Genomic DNA, 24349 nt, shown 5'->3' with positions numbered 1-24349 from the left:
GCCATAATTATTGAACAGAGCTGAAATTACATTTCTGGGCTGCGAGTTAAACGAACCCTCAAGCACAAGTGTGGAAACCCAAGGGTAGACCAGAGGATAGCCCACGGAAAGGGTTTGATTCATTTATGTCTAATGATCCTTGAGGTGTTCAGAAGGTCTGAGAAACACACATGGGGCTGGGAAATGTAATCCAGGATGTATGGGAGACCCACAGTGTGTGAGACCCCAGGGCACATCAAAAGGCGCATTGCATATGGACAACTGAGTCAAACCTCAGGCCCACACTTTACAGGTGGGAAGGATGCAAAACCACACCATGTTTGACTCCTCTTGCAGTCCTCCAAAGTGTCCCATCAGGTCCCATGCCTTCGTGGACAAGCTGAGGGTGTGTCTGTGCTCCTTAAGCACAAGGAAAAGTGGGACTGGTATCATGCAGGTAGCTACCACGTCTGTGAGCTGCTCTTGCTGCTTGGGAGGGACATGACCTACAGAAGGCACTGAGTAGCATGAGTACAGCTTGGTCTTGGTCTGGGGCCTGTATGACACTCTTGAAGCCCTGGTACATCTGAGCTTCTCATCACAGGGATATTCCCCAGGATCTTTGACCCCCTTTTAGACCCTCCAGTAGTGCCTGCACGCGGCATCACCCAGCTCTGGAGCAAGTCTGCTCAATGTTGGCTGGGGATTTCTGCATTGGACCGGGGACATATCCAAACCAATCATCTGTGCTCATTTTTTTCTGGTGGCTTATAGTGTCTGTCTGAGCCCCATCTGCAAAGTGTGAAATACCAGAGTTGTGTGGGAACAGAAACTACGGGGTTCACAAGGTCCAAGGTAGTAGGAGGACTGTAGATGGAATGATTTTAGACTCTTCTCTCCACTGTCCCCTTGTCCTTCATTCTTGTCTTCTCCAACTTGTTCTTCATGAATGAGAAGACTGTTTTGTCCCTCAGTGCCTGCTCCTTTTCCCAAGAGCAGTCTCATTAAAGAGTCGTTTCTGGTCTTCCTTCCAGGATGGGATTGCTCTGGAGCAAAAATCAGCTAGCATCCGACGAGAAACATGCTTCTGGAAGCAACCCAAAAACCAAGAGTAAACCTCCTGCCGCCCCACCCAAGGTAAGCCTGCAGTTTTGTGTCATTTTGGGGTCCTCCACAGCTCAGTCAGTGTCTGGGGTGATGCAGGCAATACTTGTGTGTGCCAGCAGGAACTTGAGTACTTCTGGTTCCTAAAATTGGGTCACCAATTGGGTAATCCTGTTTTAGAGGCAAAAAACAAACGTTTATGCCTGGCTTCTCCCCATGAGATTCTTAATATGGAGTGAACTGTTCAGTCAACACTTTCTTGCTCTAGGGTTTTTCCCTGTCAAAAAGAATGCCGTTTTCTCTTTGGGTATAGGTTATGGCCGTGAATTCTCTGAGTGGGCAAGGGATGGTGGTTCTCCTCGTGTTAGTTGCTTGGGCTGGACTGGAGAGCAGGGCAGGAGACAGGGAGAGAAGGTGCAGAGGGCACAAGTCCTCCGAGCTGATCCCCATATTTCTTAGACATATTTCTCAGCACTCTGCAGCCCAAGCTGATGTTGCTGACTTGCAAACGGCACAAAGATGGGTCAGATTCAAGCTCAGATTCAAAGCTACAAACCGCAGTGGAAACTTTACCATCAGGGAGGACAACAGGTTCACTAAAGAGGGTCTACACCTAATCCATGGCTGAGAATCAGGAACACTGAGCATCTGCTGCTCCCTTTGAATTCATACGGCCTTTCCTTACATGGACACAGATCAGTAAGACACCGAGACTGGATTGAGGAGACCTTAAATGACAGACCCGTTATTTAAACTTGCAGAATCACTTTGTCTGTCTGTCTGTCTCTTGCTGGAAAGAGGACATGAAGTTATTTTCTCTTTTCCTGCCCTTGTCAGCCCTGCATCCAGCAGCTAGTACAAGAAAAACTCTAGGTGCAACTGTCAACGTGAAAATCATCTTGGGTCTTAAGTTCTCAGAAGCGGGGAGGAATTGCCTATCATTGCTTCTGATGAGAGGTGGAGATGTTTTTCACTCCTTTAGTTTCATTTCTGAGTTCTCCCATGGTTACAAAGTCCAGTTTTCACAACAGCAGATGTCAGATTGACCAAGAGGATGTTCTTTTCTTAAATTTCCTTCTCTCCAGCTCACTGGAGAGGAGCTGTTATCAGTGTAAATATAGTATCATCAATCACCTTCTGACACTCATTTTTTTTTTGCCACGGGCACTAAGCTCTCACATATCAGGGGAAGTCTATATTTCCTTCAGCTAAATTAGAAATGGCAGTGGGTGAGCAGCGCTCCCAGCCCACACTGCTGCTAAGTAGAAGTTAAAGGGTGGTGTGGCCAGAAAGCACTAGATGTTTTTAATTTGGGATCTGTTGTTCACTCCTTTTGCAAATGTATAAATAGCCCTGGCAGCGGGTCAAACGCCCACTTTAATCACTAGGCACTGATCCTTGGACTGACAACAGGATTGGCGTTTGAAGTTGGGTAGAGGCCAACCGATCCCACCTGGCCATTTCCGTAGCGTTAAGCTCTCAGTCCACGAAACAAGGCGGTTGCATCCCAGCTGCTGATTAGGAACGGCCTATGGTCAAGTGGTCACTCTCAGGCTCTGGGCCAAACCAAACTAGGGACGACGTCAATGTTTTAAAAGTGTGCCTAGATGAGTTGCAGTGCTTTGCTGCTGTTTAATTTGCTAATATTGTCACTGCCTTCATTATTTGAACATATCCCTGAGCAAAGGATTTTCCGTGAGCCTTGGGACGATTACGGCAAAGAGTATCTTGGGTTTTCTGCTTCAAAATAATATTGCAATTGTCATTTCTCAATGGGACCATTCATGTCTCATCCCCCATTGATCTGAAATCTGGCATCTGTGAACAAGAGTTAGATAGACCGGGGTCTAAATGAGCGGGTAGCAGATTTATGCTTTTATTCAGAGGGGAGCCAAGGATTATTCAAGCTGACTGCCAAGACAGCTATGAACACATCATGGCAAAATGTGCTAAAGCCATCGCGACACATATTGAGCCAGATGCAGGGGCTGTTGACTGACTACAGTGGGCTCCAGATCAGACTCCCACCCATGTGTGAATCTGAGACCAGGTCTTTGTGCAAACACAGCAAGTAATGAATGTCTTCGTTTTTCTTTCTATTTCTACCAAAGGGCAGACAATTTATCAACAACCCTCATCTAAACCAAGCCTCTGCACAAGGTAAGATTCTTAGCTCAATTGCTGTTTTCTTCACCTTCCCGTGGGGGTTTGCATGATGGTGGTCCCCCAACAGCAGGTCTCGAGAACAAGCCGCCATGTCGCAGGCGTGTGGTTTCTGTATCTTTAGCATTGCCAGGCGCGGAGTTTATCAGTGTGTTTCGGAAGATTCAGTTTACATCACTAACTGTTTGTAGCTGCCAGTTTCCCCTGCTCATCAAAGAAATTAAGAGGGAAAAGCACTCCCTCTTCATCGGTTGAGCAAAGTGAGATCTGAGACATCCACTGCACAGGATTTCTCCGTCTGCTGCCTTGTCTGCAGCGTGACAACTTGTGGATGCTATATCCAGCCAGCTGAAAATTTCAGAGGAAGCAGCAGGCATCAGAGAGCCCAGACACACTACAAAGAGAATGAGAAGAAAGGAAAGAGTATAAAATAAAGACGCACAGAGCCCCTGCTTGGAGACTGTTTGTTGGCTTCATCCACCTCTGCAATTATCCGAGGGTCGCAGATGGCGTTTGGTAGATGACTGCCTTTCAGCAGGAAGCCCTCTGCTACCTCTGCCCAGCCTCTGACAGCAACTTGTGTGTATTTCTGTCAAAGAAGTTTTGCAGATTAAGGACAGAGAGACAGAGAGAATTAGAAGAGGGCAAAAAACAGAGGAAGCTTGGAAGTAAGCAGTTAGCAACACACAAAAGCTCCTCATGTGGGTGAAAGTGTAGGATTAGGGGACACAGGGCATGAAGAAAGGAAAAAGTGGGATGACAAATAAATAGGATGAGTGGAACAGCAGACCTAGGTCTTCTTAAGTCTTATGGATGACGATGGAGAGTCTCTGCCATGGGGCAGACAAAGGAACACCTGCAACATCAAAATGTTCTTCAAAATTGACATCTTTTATGGAGATCAAATTTGTGGGAGGAGTAGCTCTTCAACCATGTGAATCAGGGTGCATTTCCATGGAAGTACCATTTTCCCAGAAACCATGCTTTCTTTTGCAAAATTTTTTTCATGGCACATTTCCAAGTGGCCGTGCTCTCCTACCTCCACAACCGAGCAGCCACTGCCAGTTTTTCACAGGGTTTTTATCAACATTCTCACTCTGGTAAGAAGCGCAACAGAAGTTACCTTCAGGGAGGCAGCTTTTACTTCTGCTTCATGCCAGAAGGCAGAAGTGGAAAGATGCTAAAAAATGCATTGAGTACCACGTTAGCCATTTTCAGCTCGCAAAAATATTTTGGTTTGTTAGGTTCAGTTCCAGTTTTGGAGGAATATTCACACTGACAGTCTGGGGAACTTCTTATTTTTCTCTACCGGTGCCTGAGTTTCCAGAAATGATGCTATGTCTGACTCTGTGGCAAAATCGGCTGACAGGAACCATGCAAGATGTTTGAGATGTCTGAGATATTCTCATGAAAGAAGGCAATTCAAGTGAAATGATAGAGAAAGCACAAAATCCAGGCAATTCAATCATATAAAAAAAATCAAAGAGCTGAACTATATCCTGTGGGAGCACTGCAAGTTCAATCAGGCAAAATTATTGACTGTGCAAGCGTGAAATAATGTAAAATAAAAAACTTTTTTTTTTTTCCGTTTTTTTGCATTCCTTGCATTTTGAGTTATATTTTTTTTTCTGATCTCAGTGTTGTGCAACTGGTGTCACAGCTTCAAGCTTTCACACCACTGTCTCAGAAATAATTTCTTTATTTATTGTTAACAAAAGCTTAATACATCCTGACATTTATTTAGCTTAGAAAGTATCACAAAGGCAGGCAAGGAGTATGTACCTCTAGATTCAACTGCGGTGTTGGCAGCATCACCAATCTACTTTTCACTTGGAGTGGGCTCTTCTGCTGTGTGAGTCTCTCATTCATTTTACCCTGGTTCCCTAAGCACTCATGAGGTTTTTAAGGTTGACTCTATGTCTCTGTAGGGTCAAAACTCACCTTTAATTCTGCACCTCTAAAGCTTGGAGCACAGCAAAGTCTTGGCCCATGACGGTGGTTCCCAAGTACAATGGCTCCATTGCTAGAGCTGCTGCTGTTCGCTTGCATGGGATAGATAAGACACAGCAGATAGGTAGAACAACCCCTGCTCACAGCTGGATTTAAGTACCACTGGTGGAGAGAGCTGGTTGTTTTGGGTGTTTGTCCTCAGGCATTACAACAACCTGCAACTGCACAAAGAATTGGTCTCTCTGAGAGGCCGTTTCCCCTGATTGAGGAACCGCAACTTCTTACAGCTCTTTTCACTCGCTTTTGGCTAACCGTGGTATGAATACGACTTGTTTTCAGGGGTGGGAGCTCAGCACGCTCTGGAAATTGAGGTCTTTTGAGGCATCTCAAGATTAGCATCAAAGCCCTTCGTCGTTTTTACTGTTGTTCCCTGAATATGGATTTGAGTTTGAAAGGAATGCTGCCAGAAACATGCTTTTGAGCTTAATTGGAAATAGGAGGGGTTGTTTCTACCAAAAAGGCTGACTTTTCAATGAGAAATTAAAATTTCTCATAAAAAATGGGCATTTCCAATCAAAAGCAAGAGGGGGAAGGAAGGTGAGAAGGAATTGCCCAAAATGTTCAGATTTCCTGATAAAAAAGTTACGAGTTTGGGTCTGATACGATTTTATGAGGAAAGCAGAAATTACCTGCAAAAACATCCACTGTGTCAAAACACAAGGCAGGAAGGTATTTGGCAGAAAGCACTCTCGCAGTGCAAGCCTGGATGTCCCAGGAGACATGCCCCGTGCTGTCACGCCTGCGTTTGCTGACCAGCTGGGAGGTGCACCAGTCCCAGCCCGTAGTCTTCTGCATCTCCACCAACGGGATCTAATGGTGTTTCTCCTGCTGACAGCAGCAACGGGGCTGGTGTGCCACCAGCAGCTGTGTGTTTTGAAGCCGGGCTCTTCTAGCACACATTTACCTTTGGTGAACCGGCCCGTGCCATGCTGAAACGGAAAGCTGGACCCGTTTTCAGAAGCAGTAACTCACAGCTCAGCGCACCCAGCCGGCCAACACACGTGCTGCGAGCTGTCATTTACCCCATGACCATCCCAGCACGGCTCTAAACCAGTTGGTGGTCCTCTGGGAGACCCTGGCGCGGTCTCAGCCTGGCTCCGTGGCTGTGGGATGGTTGCAAAGACCTTCCATTCACGACAGGGCAGCGGTGGGAAGACCGTTTGCATCATTTCTATTAAGCCATCAAACTGGCACTCAGCCTATGCAAACTGAGCTAGTATCTGACTTCCCTGACAGCAGATCTGAGCCAAGACGTATTTGGCCGGCAATCAAAGTCTCCGGGCTGCTAGCATTATCTGTAACGCAGTCGTTCTTAGCAGCCCCGACGGCTTCTCTGCGCCTGGTGCTGTAGAGTCACTCATGACCTAACTTGATCAAATAGGCCAAGAAAGTATTATCGGCGCTGTTTCTCAGTGGCGTGACAGACCCGGCGATGGGAAGAGCCGCTTTCATCATGAGATGGCAGGTCCTGCTGGCTTGAGCAGAGAGAGCTTTTCTTCTGGCTCACTTAAGTGTGCAGCGTTCCTCAACACGTGTGTTGAGAAGGGGATAAGAGGTGCTCATAATATTTTTTCAGCATATAAAACCTTTTTGTCCTGGCTATATTTGCTCTTTTTCTTTCTCCCTCTCCCTTTTTTTTTTTTTTTTTTTCATTTATTTGTACTTATGTCAGTCGCTTCAAGATCAAAACTACATTTTTAATTTTCTTTGCTGGAACACGCAGCCCCTCTGTGCTTGAAGATGTTTACACTTTTGCTTTTCTTTTTCAAAGCGAAAGCCCGACCACTGCATTATTTCACTTCCAAGAGGAGCAGGATGGCACGTGTGGATGAACATATTCATTGCGGACACCTTGCAGTAGGCACATGCCCAGAAGCCTTTCATGACAGTGAAGCTGCGTGTTAACATTATTGTCAAGGAGGCAACACGAGTTTGGGGGCATTGCTAATGCCAAACGCTTTGAGATGCCTCAAGGCGAAGCCCCCAACCGTGCAAGCTATTTTAAGACTTCAAAGCCTTCTCCCTCGTTACCGATCATCCTTTTCCCCATACGTAGGAGAGACTGAGGCTCTGCTGAAGCTTCTCGTGGATCTCCAAGTTCCTCCTCGCAAGCCTAAAGGCAACTGCTCTGGGCTTCGGTTTACAAAGCTACATTTTCCACCCACACTGACCCTTTCTCCTCCCTCCTCTCCAATAAATAGCCGGCAGAGCAGCAGCCAGGCCTTGCACAGACACAAAACCCAAGTTGCCCCAGAGACACGTTATCTTGTGATGACAAAGGGCCAGTCTGGCTCTCTTGCTGGTGGCATTCTTTGGAAAGGTCACACAGAGACTGTGGCTTGACAGTCTGTTTTGAAAAATGCTATTTATAGTCTGTCCATCACTCACAGTGCATTAATTAGGTTTTGTACAAGCTAAAACATTTCTCCAGCAAATGGTCTCCTTTTTTTTCTTTTTTCTTTTTCTTTTTTTCTTTTTTCTTTTCTTTTTTCTTTTTCATTTTTTCCTTCTTTTTCTTTTTCTTTTTCTTTTTCTTTTTTCTTTTTTTAATTTTAATTTTAATTTTAATTTTAATTTTAATTTTTATTTTTATTTTTATTTTTATTTTTATTTTATTTTAATTATTTTTATTCTTTTTCATTTTTTTCTTTTTCATTTTTTTCTTTTTCATTTTTTTTCTTTCTCTTTTTTTCACTATTGTGTTTTGGTTTGGTCTTTATGTTTGTGTGCATGTGCTGATCCTCTTTGCAAAGTTTGATCTACCCCAAAATAGCTGCTCATTTCTGCTTCAGTAACTGCGAGCCTGCAGAGCACATGTGAACAGTTGCACAACCTCTCCGAGAGCAGCAACGGCACAACCCGGCCTTGCAAAGGTAGCGATTCAGCTCCAGCCAGCAGAGATCTGCCCTGGGGAGGGTTAGCAGCCTCGCAGCACATGTACCAGGCGGCAGCTTTGCCACACACAGCAGGGCTCGCCTGCACCAGAGAAAGTTCACCAAGTGAGAGTTCATTTTGCTGTGACAAATTTCAGGCTCAACCAACATGGCTGGAGTAAAAGCAATGCGGTAGTGCAGGGGATGGGGATGCAGGCTCGCTCACAGCCTGGGTCCAGGTGGGTTGCAAGACACAGAGCACCGGGTTTGTGGTCTGGAGTATCTAAAGTGCATCGGGGCCAGGGAGAGGGAAGGGGATCCTGGAGCATCCACCACCCCCTCGGGAATGTCAGCTGAGCGGAGCGGCCAGGCGCTATACAAGTTCTGGGTCAAAAGCAGCAGCGTGACTTAAACGTGCTGTCACATCTGCAAGGAATAGCGCACAAAAGGGATGTCAAGATACAGGCTGAGTCGGGAGCATCCGGAGGGAGAGCTGAATCCTAGCGATGGGCTCAAATAACAGAAACTGCGACAACTTTATACCTTTTTCAATCAAGAAAGCTTCATCTTTTTCAGTCAAATCCCAGGGAAATGTTGCTACAGCAATTTTCATTTACCACCATGTAAAACTCAGGCCAAACACTGACAGGTTATTTACGACCCTTCTTATTCCACACAAACCCTTTTTTCTTGTTGACACACTGTGTTTTGTGGATAGGGGGGTCTGGAGTGATTTAAAAACACATACACAGGAAACACTTTGGTGAAACAGCGTTAGTCCCCGAGCAGAGGTTGTGGTCGGCAGGAAAACTGCGTTGGTGGAAAGCTTGGCTTTTGGGGGACGGGGGGGTTCACAGCCCCTGTGTGCGTGGGGGTGAAATGCCTCACCATACACCTAGGTACGCATCATCCCCTTGGCAGGGAACCGGCTGGATTCAAAGGTGGTGTTTCTTCTTTCAGATAACTTTATTGTGGTTGCACTGTATGATTTTCCTGCCTCAAGTGACCGTGACCTGCAGCTGGTCAAGGGGGAGAAACTTCAAGTCCTCTCCAAGTAAGTGACCTGCTGCCAGAAGGGATTTGAAGATGAGCATGGTGAGGCTGGGAAAGGGGGGACATTGTGGTCAGGCACCAATTTACAGCTCACCAGAGCTGAGGCTGTGTCTTTTCTTTGCTCCGGAGTGTGACTGTGGGTACCCTCTTCTCTCAGCAAGATGGGGAAGGTGACACTTCCATGGGTTACAGATACTTCTGGGTTAGGTAGTGTCCTTCCCTGGATATACTACTGGGACCTTCTTCACTGCCGGTGTGCGTGGGCGCAGAAGTAGCATAAATAACAACAATCAGCTAGCTCCTCTTTCATATTTTGTGCTGATCGTGCTTTTGCAAAGGATGTGGGTTGGGTGTAGTCAGAGAAAAGGACAGAATCAAGCCAGAGAGGTGCATGGGTTCCTTTCACCTTCTTCTCAAACCCACCAGAGAAGAGGCTGACAGTCCACCTGCCCAGTCCGTTACAGGGCCTGGGTCCCCTGGTCATTTGTCTTTGTAGGGTTCCTCCGTCCTTGACCACTCTGTGAGGTGTCCTCCAGAGGTGACATTTCTCACCCAGATTCTATGAGCTGTGACCCATGGGGTAAGGGAGACTCCTGGGTGAGGATGGCTTTTGGTCATGGCTGTTGTCCGAGTCCATGGAGGGAGAAAAAAGGGGTGGGGTATCTGATGGACGAAGGAAGGAGCAGAAAGGAGGAGCTCCCATGTTCCTGTGCAAGATGCAAAATAAACCTATGGCGACCCAGATTTCCCTCCTCTCACTTGGTGAGTGTAGCAGAGGTTTGGGTCTGTGGTTACTCTGTGCAACTTCTGCATTCATGGAAAGAGACTGTCACCTCCAGAAGTCCCTGAGAGACAGCCTTCAAACTAGTTGTGGTCCTAGGAAATCGAGAGGGAGCTGTAGAGTGGATTAAGGAGTGCTGGCCTATTTGCAGTGCTCAAAACCCCAGAAACCATGCTGTCCCTGCAGTCTTAGCTTGTAATGAAAGCTCCTCCGAGCACTCATGCTTTCTCTTCTACTTGCTTTGCAGCGAGGGGGACTGGTGGCTGGCAAAATCCCTCAGCAGCGGGAGGAAAGGTTACATCCCTAGTAACTTCGTCGCACAAGTAGACAGTTTGGAAGAGGAAAAGTAAGTGCAAAAGCTTATGAATGGTGAACACTGATGCAGGGCTTTCCTTTCTGAAAGAGCTCAGTCTCTTAACAAGCTACGGGAACCGCTTTACTTGATGGCAGGAAGGCATCAGCGCTGGGCCGGATGGCAAGAGGTCTTCCATCATCCCCAACAATGCTGCCCAAAAGTTCAGGAGAAGTTTTAAAGACCACACGGGAGGGGAGAGGGAAGGATGAGATTGCTACAGGGAAAGTAGGCAAAGACTCCTGTCCCACTGATTGCACCCATGGTGGAAAACAAGGATTTGGGCAAAAAGAACATAAACGTTACATTTGCACTGGTAAATTAGCAGTGCCAGGGACCATCCTCTGGCCCCACTGGGCCAGTCCACCCACATGTATAGCTTCCTCTGCCTCCAAGAGTCCCCAAAGGGGGACTGGGGATCACTTGGGAAGGGTGCATTGATCCAGGTCTCGGGTGTGCCGGGGATCACTCTAACAATTTAATGGGGTAGACAGCGAGTGACAGTGCCCAGACTCACAGCCTGGTGCTGTTTATTTCATTATCCCAGATGCAGCCTTCATGTTTGGGTCCCTGCAAAGAGGATGGTAAGAAAGACTTGAGCCAAAACCCGAAGAAACTGTTTCCATGACTTATTCTCCTCTATGTCGTTCAGCTGTAAATGATCAGCCCGTCTTGCTGCCTCCTCTCGGAGGGACCCGACCATCACTGAATTCACAGAATCACAGAATATTCAGCAAATATTTAATTAATTTAAAAAAAAAAAATCAGTAAATATTTAACAGCACACAGAAATATGGTTGAGACATAAATACTCTTTGTATCCGAAGGGTACATTTAAATGGCTATGGGCACCCTACGCTCAGCCACCAGCCCACGTATCTGCTTTATTCACAGCCTGCCTGGGCACTGCTCGGGGCTCACTCACTCATCAGGTGAGCCGGGGGTCCCTCCGTGCCTCAGGGACTGTGCTCGGGCTAAGCTTTCACTTCTCCCGCGTATGGGGTACAGCACGTACCATCTACTCTCTGCTCTGGCTGAATTGCTAGGCTGTGAAACAAGCCCAAAGTGACAGGAATCTGGTGTTAATCTACTAAAACCAGTCTATTACCGACACTTTCCAGTAGATAAAAAACTATTTGCTGATAAAAATAATCTGCGGTTTCAGAGTATAATGGTAAAAAAAAAAAAAAAAATGAACTAACTGGAAAGAATTTGCTTTTTTTTTTTTTAGAGCTTTTGCTTTTCAAACAATGATTTTGCCTTTTCTGTGCCTCCCAGGTGGTATTTTAAAACTCTGAGCAGAAAAGATGCTGAACGGCTGCTATTGTCTTCCGGTAACAAAGTTGGCTCTTTCCTTGTCCGAGAGAGTGAAACCAGCAAAGGTGAGATCCACAGAGCAAGGATACCTTCTCGTTATTGCCTCAGCTTGGAAAACCTTTCAGATATGAGCTTCGAAGTTCAGCTGTGCCAGCGTTCCTTGGATCTGGCTGGGCAAAATAGCAGTTGCCAGGCTCAGCAGGGCTGTAGAAGTGAAGTGGGGATTTGGAAGGCAAAGATTCGCTCATGACGTTGCGTAGTTCAGGCTGTGGCAAGGGTGGCTTTTGTGGCAGAGATGCAGGAACACAGATAAGTAGCAAAGACTTTCCAAAACAATGTGTAGGGGGTTTCTTTTCCTTTTCTCCCCGAGGAAATATTACTTTTTTGGCAAATGGAGATTCTTCTACATGGTCTTGAAGAAACATTTCTCCTGCTTGCAGCAGAAACTTGAGGAATTTTGGAAAAAGTCTTTTGGTGGAACAGTTTCCCAGAGGAAACCTGTTTTTCCTGATAGTCTGTAGCAAGGGGGGTTGATGCAAACCAGGAATTTTAGAAGGAGCCTGGCAAGCAGAAAAGGTGAACTTCATCCAATTTCCTACCCTATGAACAAGCCTGGTTTTTGAAGACATGACCCAATGAGGATGGAAAGGGCAGAGCATTGTGGTCACTTTTCTTGGGCAGCGGATATAGTATTAACTGTGATATTTCACTGTGTAATTGCAATTCCTTTGTTCTGTACTGTTAATTTTTAGACAGTCTGGAAGCTAGTTCAGGTTGTGCAATGGGAATTTCATATAATTTCTTTCCTACTTTTCTGTCCTTGCATCCGCCAGGCCAGTAGATTTGTTTACAGAATGGAGGAAATGATGCTCACAGTGGTCCCATGGTTCTGCTCTGAACCAGCTCTGCACGGTAGTTCATGAAAGTGCTTCAGTCTTGCTGTGCTTTGCTTCCTTTCCTGTGAAATGGGTACAGGAGTCTTTCTTTGCCACATGGGGAAAGGTTGTTTGTGTCTTCCTAATACATCAGTAGAGACTTGGAGCATCCACCTGAAGTAATACGGGGCCTTCTTTTCCTTCACTTGCTTCCCAAATGTTTCTACAAGGCCAGGGCCAAACAGATGGACTGGGAACGAATAAGCTGGATCCTCCATTTTACATCTATTTCTTGCCTACATTAGCTTCCCCTTCTTCCTTTCTCATCTCTGTTTTCCCCATTCACATGGCAGGTCTCCAACAGTCTCTGTCCTTTCCTCCATGGCTACATCATTACCAGTAAATTTAATAGTGACAGAGTCTGGATGCAACAGTTGGGTCATCTACACAGTCTCTGTGCAGGTTTTCTCCAGCCGCCAACCAGGCACCATTCCCAACAGTCGATTTGAGAGCAGTCACCCTGTTTCGGAGGCTGAGAGAGCTTCATGGTGTGGATGTGACCCCAGGGCTAGAAAACAGGCTCTGGCATGGTGTAGTTTGCTCACAGATGTATCCCGAGCCCTGGCTGTGTTGCAGACCTGGCCATTTCAGCCACCTCCAACAGCAGGATTTGACAGAGTCAAACTGGAGCGTTGATCTTGAACTGGTGTGATACTTCGTGTGCTAACTGGGGCAGCAAGGTTCTCATCTTCCTGTAGCTCTCTCCCTCAGCCATCAGCAGTGCTGTGTTAGCATTATAGCAGCCTACTGTGACTTTCCCCCCTGGCCCATGCCTGGGATCACCTCCACGTGTCCCTGCTGAGCTGATGCCAAGCACCGCTTTCCATGTGCGTTTGCAGTTTTCAGAATTTTTAGGGAACATTCAGATCAGAAAACATTGAAAAAAAAACCCAAACAACTTGTTTCTAAGGATTTCCCTTTACAAGTAACTTGTTCTGCTTCTGTATTGGTTTCTCTGCTGCCTTTGCGGTGCTTTTGAAATGATCAGGCTTGGACTGGTCACCACATGCCGATCTTAAGTTTATCCCCTTCCCCTGCCATGGATGGGATCAGACCTTTCCCTACACTTGCTCAGGACAATTGCCTCCTACTTCTGCAAACACGGGATAAATTCATTCTTTGCAGTTCTCTGAAGTGTGGGTGGGTCTAGGTCACACAGGGCTTGGACAGAGGCGGCGAAATCCTGAGATTCAAGGAGAAATAACCAGGCTAGGCCTGGTCTTTAATGCCCTGTCTCTGCTGTCTAGAAGCAGCCTTAGCTGGAGGTGTGTGATATTCTGCATTAGCAGATGTGGTGTGTTCCGCTCCATGAAAGTCCCGCCTTAGGCCCAAATGGTCAGAGATGAGCTTCTGCTCTGAGATGTGAGTCTCACCTGTGACTTTTCTGACATTTAGTATTCTGTATTAGAATATGGCTGTTATTCCTTCAGACACCTCATTCTCTGAATCATCCCATGCGATCAGCTTCTACCCGAATACCCTGTGCTTTAGACTGCCTGAATGGCCATGGTGACACCATTTCATACGTCTTAACCACAGCTTCCTCCTCTCTAAAAAGAAGGGAAAAAGAGAAAACCCTGCATCCCCAAATGTGTCGTGAAGCTGACTTCACTAATGTAAAGCACTATGTGACCCACCGCGAGATGTCCAGAGCAATGCTATGGAATTAACCCTGCTCTTCGAACCCTACAGGTTCTTCTTGTTTTCCTCTTCCATGACATATATTTTCATTTACTTTGCACATCATCAGCAACATCACTATGAGGGTGATAAGACACTGGCCCAGGTTGCCCAGAGAAGCTGTGGCTGCCCCATCCCTGGAGGGGTTCAAGGCCAGGCTGTATGGGGATTGGAGCAACCTGGTCTAGCAGAAGGTGTCCCTGCCTAGGGCAGGGGGTTGGAACTAGATGGTTTTTAAAGGTTCCTTCCAACTCTAACCATTCTATGATTCCATGATTCTATGATTTGACCTTCAGGGCCAAGCACTGAGTCAAGCTAAGGGCAGTATCCCCCTTAGCTGCATGCACTGGAGGGTGGTTGTCTCATATTGGGTTGTCTCAACCACAGCAGGACGCATTCTGCACCCTGCCTAAGAACAGCACCTGTTCACAGCCCACCGTAAGCAGTGTCTCATTTTGCTAATGGTTAAATATACTGAAGATCTGCAAACTGGGGGCTTTGCTTTCACTCAACATCTTGCAGAGGCCATGAAAAGCACGGTCAACATCCCTGGAAGATGGGTCCTTGTCAAGACAGTGTAGGAAGCAGACCAGCAGTGAAATCATCGGTGGAGAGCTAGCCTTGCCGAAGCTGCTGGAAATAAACAAATCTTCCCCCAAAGTAATAACCATTCTGAAACCTGCAGGAATACAGTCACACGGCTGTTCTGAGTCACGAACTCCTGGCTCACAGCAAGACTGCTGTGTCTATGCTCCCGGCAGGAGGGACCTCAGAAGAGCTCAGCTGCCGTATCCAGCTGAGCTCCTGGGCTTCCCATCAGGACGGAGTTAAGAGCCTGATGAGACCTATAGGAACAGGAGATGCCACATGTGGTGGGGCTCACTGTGAGATGCAGACATCAAAATGTAGACATCACACGTGGCAGTTGCCTGAGCTCCCAATGTAACCAGTGGGGCTTGATTTGGTCACCAAACCCTGGACATCATATAGTCATCTCCATGTGCTCCACCAGAAGGTGTGGTTTTGCACCGTATCTACCAGGCCCATGCAGATGTCCCAGGGCACCTTAAGAGGTACCAGACACTCATGTTTATGCAGCTGAATCAGCCCTAGGTGTAATGTGAAGTTGAATCCCACCCTTTGCACCTTCTATTGCTCTTTCCTATACAAAACTTGTCACCCTTTGAACAGAAAGGACCCTTTTAGGATGGTTTGGGGATCCCAGACCCAGCACAGGAGGGTCTGACACCCATCACTGCCCAGGGCAAGATCTGGTTGTGCTCACACTGCTCTGAGCCAGTGTCGAGGGCAGGCGTGGACCTCTGTGTGTCAGCCCAGGTCTGTGCTGGGATGAGATGCAGGGTTGTAGGACGGGCGAATGCCCCTGTGGTTGAGGAGCAAGAACTCCTTTCGGCCATCCTGGCTATTAGTGGGGGAGATATTAAGAGCCCTGACATCTTCCCGGCTCCACTTAATAATTTTCATTTGCTGCTGTCACTGGGAGAAGAGAGAATTGAAGCTTTTCTGCCCTAGTGCTTTGCCTTTACACTGCAGCTCCCAAGGGAACAGTAACTGGCCATGGTGAATGATGAGGAGAGCTCTCTGACACTCCAGCAAACTAGACTCTGACTTGGAGTGAAATCCAGTCATTAGCTCTAATGACAGGATAAGTTCTGGGCACCTCAATATGAGAGAGATCTCGAGGTGCTGGAGCGAGGGCAGAGGAGGGCAACGAAGCTGGTGAAGGGCCTGGAGAATAAATCTGATGAGGAGCGACTGAAGGAGCTGGGACTGTTTAGTTTGAGGAAGCGGAGGCTGAGGGGAGACCTCATCACTCTCTACGACTACTTGAAAGGCTGTTGTAGAGAGGTTGGTGCTGGTCTCTTCTCCCAGGTAATTAGCGATAGAACAAGAGGGAATGGGTTCAAGCTGCAGCAGGGTAGGTTTAGGCTGGACATTAGGAAATAATTCTTCCCAGAAAGAGTGGTGAGACACTGGAATAGGCTGCCCAGGGAGGTGGTGGAGTCACCATCCCTGAATGTGTTTAAGGGTCGTTTAGATGTGGTGTTAGGGGATATGTTGTAGGGGAGAACTTTGTAGAGTGGGGTTGATGGTTGGACTCGATGATCCCAAGGGTCTTTTCCAACCTAAATGATTCTATGTATTCTAAGTATTAACGCTGGTACTAGACAGATGATAGATTGGCCTGGAGGGTGCCTGGAGCCCCTGTCACCGCTGCATGCTGCACATCATAGAATCACAGAATGGTTTGGGTTTGAAGGGACCTTAAAGGTCATCTGGTTCCAACCTCCTGCCCTGGGCAGGGACACCTCCCACCACACCAGGTTGCTCCAAGCCCCGGCCAACCTGGCCTTGAACCCCTCCAGGGATGGGGCAGCCACAGCTTCTCTGGGCAACCTGGGCCAGTGCCTCATCATCCTCACAATGAAAAATTTCTTCCTAATCCCTAATCTAAATTGACCTTCTTCCAATTTGAAGCCATTACCCCTTGTCCTATCACCACATGCCCTTGTAAAATGTCCCTCTCCAGCTTTAGTGTAGTCCCCCTTCAGATACTGGAAAGCTACTGTAACGTTTGAAAGATGCAAGAGGGTTTAAAGGGTCAGTGGAGTCTGGAGAAGGGGTCCTGAAGGAGATCAGGCATTTTGGGTGCCATCGGGCCTTCTCTTCTCCACTGACTCTCGGCCCCCAAGCACCCTCTTGCACACGTGTTAGTCGTAAATTCCTCCACTCCCTGCCACAATGCCGTCTGTCGTCAGTGCAGCTGGGTTCACACCAGGTTTGGCTCCTTCCTCTGGCAGGCCTTGCATTGTAAAACATCCCACGCGAACCCTGAGCCACGTCCCAGGCATGCAAAACACCCTTTTGGGTTTGGGCCATACACTCATGGGCTGCAGCTTGGCCTGCACATTATTTCAATCACTTTGAAATTAAAATAACATAATCATCACCCTCAACAACAATAATAATAACAACAACAAATATTAACACGTGTATATGAATTATGGGGGGTGTTGTTGTTGTTATTATTATTATTATTATTATTATTATTATTATTATTATTATTATTATTATTATTATTATTATTATTTGCAACTTAGAGCCACATAGGTACGACAGAGGAGCCAGAGGAGGTCTGGTTCCGAGCACTAAGGAATGTGGCTGATCAGCTCTAGCAGGACTTGTGCTGAGCACTGTAGACACAAGCCCTAGCAGCACCTCTCTGCAACCACCAGGGACCAAAGACCACTCCCTGGGAAAGACATCCTCAGCTGCATAGTCACTTTTGGTCACTGAGACATGGACTACAAAAATGAGCAATTGCTTTGCCCTTACCTTGATTCTTTTGTTACCCCATTGAAGATGCTTCACGGCTGTTTCTCAGATGTTCAGCGGCAGGACTGATAGAGCCAAAAAGGGCTTCTTTGTCTCTCTTCTGCCTGACACTCATGATGAAGGAAAGAGTATCAGAAGAGCATCCTCTGTTGAGAAGGAGCCCACCATGCCGATGCTGTGTGCTTCCAAACTTGAGGTTCCATGGCTCTGCATTTAAACCAGCAGGTCTTCCATGAACATTATAGAATCATAGAATCATTTAGGTTGGAAAAGACCTTGAAGAGTCCGACCATTAACCTAGCACTGCCAAGTCCACCACCATGTCCCTATTTAACTGTGCCCTAACTGGGCACTGTCTGGAACAAATAATAATTTCACCTGGGACTTGCTTTTTAGGAAATGTGCTGATCACTGTCCCACAAAGTGCATCCACATAGGAGATGCTACCTCTGGTCACGTTTGCGATGTGGACACCTCCTTAGTATTGCAACCAGGCTGCTTAGCTCCGACTTTGTTGTATGGAAAACAAAGCTCTGGGGTATTTTGTCCCTTTAGGATATAGTTAAAGTTTTACTTTCTGATAATTTTATTTTTTTTCTCCTGTTTCCCACCTCACATTACTGAGGAGCAGAGCTGGGAGCACTGATCAAACCCCAGGGGATTTCAGCAGTCCCCCAAAGTGTATTGTGAGAGCGTTCAACCATCCTGCTGTTTTATTATGTTTTCTGATTGACTATTTCATACATTCTTAGGTGTCTATGCAGGAAATAAAACGCTGAGGTAGTTGTTAACAAATATTCTTGAACATGCCCAAGGTACTCTGGTGTAACACGGCTCTTGTATCTGACTCCCAAGCTCACCGTAGAAGGAGAAATCTTAAACGTACAGAGGTACCAGTTGCATCAGGCATCAGGAAACAACTCAGAAAGCTTTGTGGTTCCCATATGAGGAGTTCACAGCCCCATTGGTGGCTGTCTTTGGTGACAGCACCTTGACACAGGCTTAAGAAGCTGCTATCCATCCAACTTTTGTTTCTCTTACTGATAGGAGATATGCCACCATATGTCATAGTCTGGTCTCTGCAGAAAGCGAGTCCCCCCCAAAACAACTACTAGCACTTAGAAAAATTTTAGACTCTCCTAAATTCTGCTTGTAAAGACTTATAATCACTGCAACAGAGCAGATATGCACAGAGGTGGTTTTCTTTTATTACTTTTTAAAAATGCAAATGGTTTCCAGCCCCAGTGTAGGGAACTGCTGGTGCTGCCATGGAGAAACACCAGCCAGCGAGTGCTACATGTTAGTAGATTCCCCTCGCGTGCAGGATTAGGTTTTCAGAGTCACAGTGGAAGGCCCCACTTCTGCTTATGATCCTACATGACAGATTCCTACTTTTTAACATACTTAGCTCTGCCTTTTCAAACATCAAAAAAGGCAGCCTATCAACCCGGGTGACGTATTAGACTTTTCACAGCCCAGCAGGCTTGTAACAACTTACTCCGGAAATATGATCCAGACAAAGGCAAAAAAAAAAACAAAAAAAAACCAAAAAACCCCATTTCTAAGCTGTACTGAGATTTACACTGACATAGGCTGGAAGTTACTGCTCTGTAGCAACATCTAGTGATGCTTTTGTGTGCAAAAAAACAGCCGCATGGTACAGATTACAAAACCATTATAAGGAGAGAATCGCAGGTCGGAGCAGAAGATCGTTGAGTAGCTCCCTTGAGGTCAAAAGGCACCTGAATCTGGATGTGAATCTAGATGTGGTTTAGCCACAGTCGCAGGTTTATGGCTGAACAAGACAATTCTCCTGAACCCCTCTTCTGTACTCCCAGCTGAACCACTGACTTTGGCACAAGGGTTACAGGGGATAACAGGGGCATGGGGACCTTGGATAATGCTGAGAAGGGGCACGTAACTCTTGACCTTATCTCTCCTACTAAGTGAAATTCTGGTTGCACTGGCGGGGTGATTTAGCTCCTGGTCAGTCCTGTGTTTGTACAAGCTGGTGAGGCTGCGGTCGATCATTTGTTTTGTCCAGATGAGATGTGGGGTTGACAGAGCTCAGATGGGAGACATGAAGCTGTTAGACCATCATGAGCTAAGTAGTGTCTGATTGCTCTGGCTAGAGATGTGCTATTGGTTGCCATATTGCTTCCTTAGGCTGTTGGCCATGGCATAGGCAGGTCTTACTCAACCAAGCCTTGACAGGACCGGTTAAGCTCTCGTGAACCATTATCCTCTCCACTTGCCTTGGAGAGCGGGAAATTTGTAGCTTTGCAGCCTGGTGGACTTGCGTTGAGAAGGTATTAGCATGGGCTGGGAGAGGTGTCTGCAGCTGCATGCAGGCAAGGGAAGAGGAAGTAGCTGATCCCTGAGTCAGGTCCTACTTGTCCTCACAGTTCCCTCTTCTGCTCATTCTCCAGGTGCCTATTCCTTGTCCGTGAGGGACAGCAACTCTGCTCATGGGGACATCATTAAACACTACAGGATCCGCTCCTTAGATGGCGGGGGGTATTACATCTCCCCCAGGATGACTTTCTCCAGCCTGCCAGAGCTAATCCATCATTATAGCCGTAAGTTGTTTGCCTTCCCTAATGTGTTTGTTTCCTGGCAGAAGGTGGGCATGTGGACAGAGGGAGGACAGGGTTACTAACCTCCACCATCACTCCATCCACTCTCATGGGCAAGGTGTGCTTCTCCAAGCAGAACCTGGGCACCCATGGGCTATCTTTCATCCTAGGACACCATGAGGGTGAGCTCCGCCCACAGCTCTATAACCAGGGAGTGTTTCCCATCAGGAAAGGAAAGAGATGAATGTTGAAGGAATATGTGGGAGGGATGCTTGAGAAGCAGGGTTTGGACTTGCTGGGCAGGAGAGCTTTCTCCTCTGTGTCTCCTTTTGAGCTTTTTCCTTGCATTGAGTCCCTTCTGGGTGCTTTGATCCCTGTGGCTGAAACACTTGTGTGGTTGTGGAGGTTTCCCATAGGCTGATGGCTTTTTCCTGGCCTGTGTAGATGGAGGAGGAGGAGGTTAGCTCTGCCATCCCATTGAACTGTCCTGTGCTTTGTCCTCATACAGAGAAAGGGGATGGCCTGTGCCAGCGGCTCACAGTTCCCTGCATATCCCTGGTTCCCCAGAGACCCTGGGCACAGGACGAATGGGAGATCCCACGGGAGTCTCTGAAGCTTGTGAAGAAACTTGGCAGTGGGCAGTTTGGGGAAGTGTGGATGGGTAAGTAAATATATAAACAGAGGAGATGGAAAGCCCTCTTTCTTTGAGACAGGAGAAGTCCAGCTGGGGGCATCCTAAAGTATAAACACATTATTTATGGATACTCATGCAGCAGTAGATGCCATACTCCTGGGAAGGACCAGACAGGTTGTGTTTGCACAGATCAGTGGTTAAGCATGGATTTCATAGGCTAGATGCATGCGAGAGGTGTTGAAGTAACTGCATATTCATCTCCTGAGACATGCTCTTGCTCTTTCTAGGAATCCTGGGCATGGTTGTAGGATCCTAAGTTACAGACAGCAGGGTACCTGGGTGACACTATCCCACTTTTTCTGCTTCCCTGTTCCACTTTATAACCCAGATCTGAATCCCTTACACCTTCCTGCCCACTGCTAATCAGTGGGAGAAGAAATAGGGTGAACTCAGCTTCCTTTGCTGTCCTCTTTGTGGTTCCTTGTTGCCTTGGAAATTGAGATTGTAGGCAGGACCAGACTGAGTCAACATCCTGGCTGTAGTGTCCTGGCTTTTTCGATGTCGTTTGGATTATTTGAGAACCTATCTGGTGGGAGGTCCCAGGGGTTTCACCCAGAAAGAATCTTGCAGGGCTGGGACGACTGTGTGAGGATGGGCTCAGCACATGGGTGTCCACCACCCAGATCAGGAATGATCCCTGATGAAGCCACAGGGATTGACAGTTGTGCCATGTCTCTCCCTTCTCTACAGGTTGCTCAGAGCCCACTGGTACTGAGACTTTCCATTTGTTTCTTCTTGGGACATTGATAGCTGTTGCTGTGGTTTTCTGCTCCCAGATCCACAAGCTCTTCTGCTCTTTATTGCATGGCCTGATAGAGCCTGTAGAGAGGCCATAATTCCTCAACACACCATTATCTCTCTGCAGGCTACTACAAGAACAACATCAAGGTGGCTGTGAAGACCATGAAGGAGGGCAGCATGGATCCTGATGCTTTCTTGGCAGAGGCAAACCTGATGAAGAGGCTCCAACATAACAAACTGGTCCGGCTATATGCAGTAGTCACAAAGCAGCCTATCTACATTGTGACAGAGTACATGGCCAATGGTAAAAAGCCTCTTTGAGTGTTTTGTTGGGTTCCTGCAAAATCAGGTCAATGAGATGGCTGGTATTCCCATCATAAAGGGGGTGGAGAGGAAAGCATTGTACCAAATCTGTAAGCAGAAGGACTAAGTGATCCACAGGTTTGTTTCTAGTACTGGAAGGGACTCTCTGCGCGATGAAATCCTGCCTCTTGTGCTGTTGCATTTTGTAAGTTACTTCACAAGATGGTGATGCTTCATTAGAAGAGTATTTAAAGGTCGCATCACCACCCTTCCTACTGGAATTTTTTTTCAAATTTTTACTCCCCTCATGGTGAAATTGTCCTTAATTTTGCCTCTCTTGTCTATAAGGCTTTGAGTGATGAATGCCCAGCAGTTTGCAAAAGGTCTGTGTGAAATAGAGGAGGGAAACAGGCTGTATTTGGGATCTTTCCTAATGGAAGATGCTGCAGCAAACACCCATTGTAGTTCCTCGGATTTTCTCAAGGATGCAGGCAGATTTGTCACATATGTTCCGAGAAGCACCAGGGAAAGCAAATGTATAGGCTTATTCAGAAGGGTTACAGCAGTCTCTCCTCTTTTGCAGGGTGTTTGCTGGATTACTTGAAGACAGAAGAAGGAAGCCAACTGAATCTCCCCAAACTCATTGATATGTCTGCTCAGGTTGGTGAACATCCTCTGGGAAACAGACTCAAGACCACGATTTGTTATTGCCTCAGTGAAATTCTTGCAAGTCTGAAGTCTGTCAGAGCGTTGATTTCATGGAGAAAAACAGCACCTCCTGGTGTGCTCTCTTAGGGTTTCTTTCTCAACCCTCTCATGTTGATGTGGATGTCGGCTCAGCAATGCTCTGCTGGCCTTAGGACAGCCTCTGGGGAACTTAGTGCAGTGCTAGAGAACTGGGGTTTGGGTTTTTGGGTTTTGGGTTTGTTCTGTTTTGTTTTGTTTTGTGTTGTTTTTTTGGCTTATTGAGCAGGAAATAAGTTTGTTTCTCTTTTTACCAAAAGGAAGAAAAAGCTCACCAAAGGGACTCTCAATGCAGAGTCATGCTGGCTTTCAGCAGTTCTTCCCTTCTCTTGATTAGGCATAAAGGATGTTCTGACCCTCAAATCTGGGAATATTGCTCCTTATGAGAATAAGCTTTTGCCTCTGTAGGGTCGTTTCCTTCTAAGCATCCCCAGGCTGTAAACGTTAGTAGTTGCAGCTGCACCATAACATTTTAATCCAGAAGTGAATCTAAATTCAAACGGGTCAAAGTTAGGTAAACAGAGACCCGGAGTGGCGGCATCTTAGCAACAAGTTGTACATGAAGGATGAGACTGGCAAAATCCCTCCACTTTGGTCCTAGCCAGCTGTTGACAGAGTTTGGCTCACTCACAGCAGAACTAGGCTAACTTTGGAAATATTGGAAAAAAGTCATGAAGCATCGGTGTCACAGCTGAATACAGTTGGTTTGATGCGCAGGTCTGGGATTTACTCATAAGATTACTCATCTTCTGTGGGTCAAAGTGAGCCTGAGCAAACAACACGTAAAGGCTGGCCACTTGGTTCTGGCCGTCATACAGAGTTATTTTATAATGTATTAAAAACTAGAGAATCTTAATATTTGAGCAAACTTTATAGGGTAGTGAAAGATTTTCCATTTTGCTTTAACCAGGATGAAAATATCTAAATATTTTGAAGCAGTGACCCCATTTTTGCTTTCCTCTGCGCTCCTATGAAGGGTGCAGAGGAACATGTTTCAGTGCCTTCTCTCTTCACTACTGATAAATTTTCCATAGCTGCAGCTTTACCTTTGCTGTCTGTGAAAGGTTATGGGGCCAACAGCATCTTCCCTGTTTAATATCTTTCCCTTATTTTCTTCCTTCCTTCCCCTCCTCTCTCTTTACCTCCCCACTTCCCTCCCTTCATTTTTCATTCTTTCATTCCTTCTTTTGAAAGGTATACAGCCTGCGCTTGTTTTTAAATTCCTGATGATAAGCAGAATGGTCCAAATTTGTCCGTACACAGAGCCCTTGGGTTTGGTGTGAGTGTTACCCCTGAAATTAGCTCCTTGCATTTCCATGCAAGAGGAAAGCACCATAGCCAGAGCAATCTGCGCTCAGCTACAGTCACGGGGGTGACCTGGAGCAAAGCTGTTGGCCAACACTATACCCAGCTTTGAGCCAGGGACAGCAGAAGCTACGAGTACTAATGCATTTATTTACCACAACATTATGACTTACATTGAGCAATGTGCAATAGTGAAGCATCTCCAGGCAGGTGTGTAGGCTTCTGGGGGGAGGTCAGTGATCTTGTCTGTCCCAGGCACGAGGGTGGTATAGGTTGGACAACACACTGGCTACAGGAACCCCTGGGAGAAACCCATCCCAGGGCAACCTCATGCGACCAAACCTCCTCTCTGAGTTCAGGGTTGAAGTCTTGAATATGATCG

General features: G+C 46.7%; 1 protein-coding gene across 4 annotated transcripts in view; it reads left to right on the top strand.

The window, feature by feature from the left end:
* The window catches only part of BLK (BLK proto-oncogene, Src family tyrosine kinase), a 47088-nt gene that overhangs the window by 15649 nt on the left and 7090 nt on the right, over positions 1–24349 (top strand). For all 4 annotated transcript variants that reach the window (XM_063327840.1, XM_063327839.1, XM_063327841.1 and 1 more), the window contains 9 exons: positions 1014–1116; positions 3195–3243; positions 9090–9183; positions 10211–10309; positions 11594–11697; positions 20034–20183; positions 20689–20841; positions 21740–21919; positions 22502–22578. In XM_063327840.1, the coding sequence (XP_063183910.1) occupies positions 1015–1116; positions 3195–3243; positions 9090–9183; positions 10211–10309; positions 11594–11697; positions 20034–20183; positions 20689–20841; positions 21740–21919; positions 22502–22578 (1008 nt within the window). In that variant the 5' untranslated portion in view covers position 1014. The remainder of the gene's footprint in view (positions 1–1013; positions 1117–3194; positions 3244–9089; positions 9184–10210; positions 10310–11593; positions 11698–20033; positions 20184–20688; positions 20842–21739; positions 21920–22501; positions 22579–24349) is intronic.

Source organism: Chroicocephalus ridibundus, chromosome 3 (assembly GCF_963924245.1).
Source record: "Chroicocephalus ridibundus chromosome 3, bChrRid1.1, whole genome shotgun sequence".
Lineage (NCBI taxonomy): Eukaryota > Metazoa > Chordata > Aves > Charadriiformes > Laridae > Chroicocephalus > Chroicocephalus ridibundus.
Note: the sequence above shows the minus strand (reverse complement) of the source record. Positions and strands in the feature narration are given on the sequence as shown.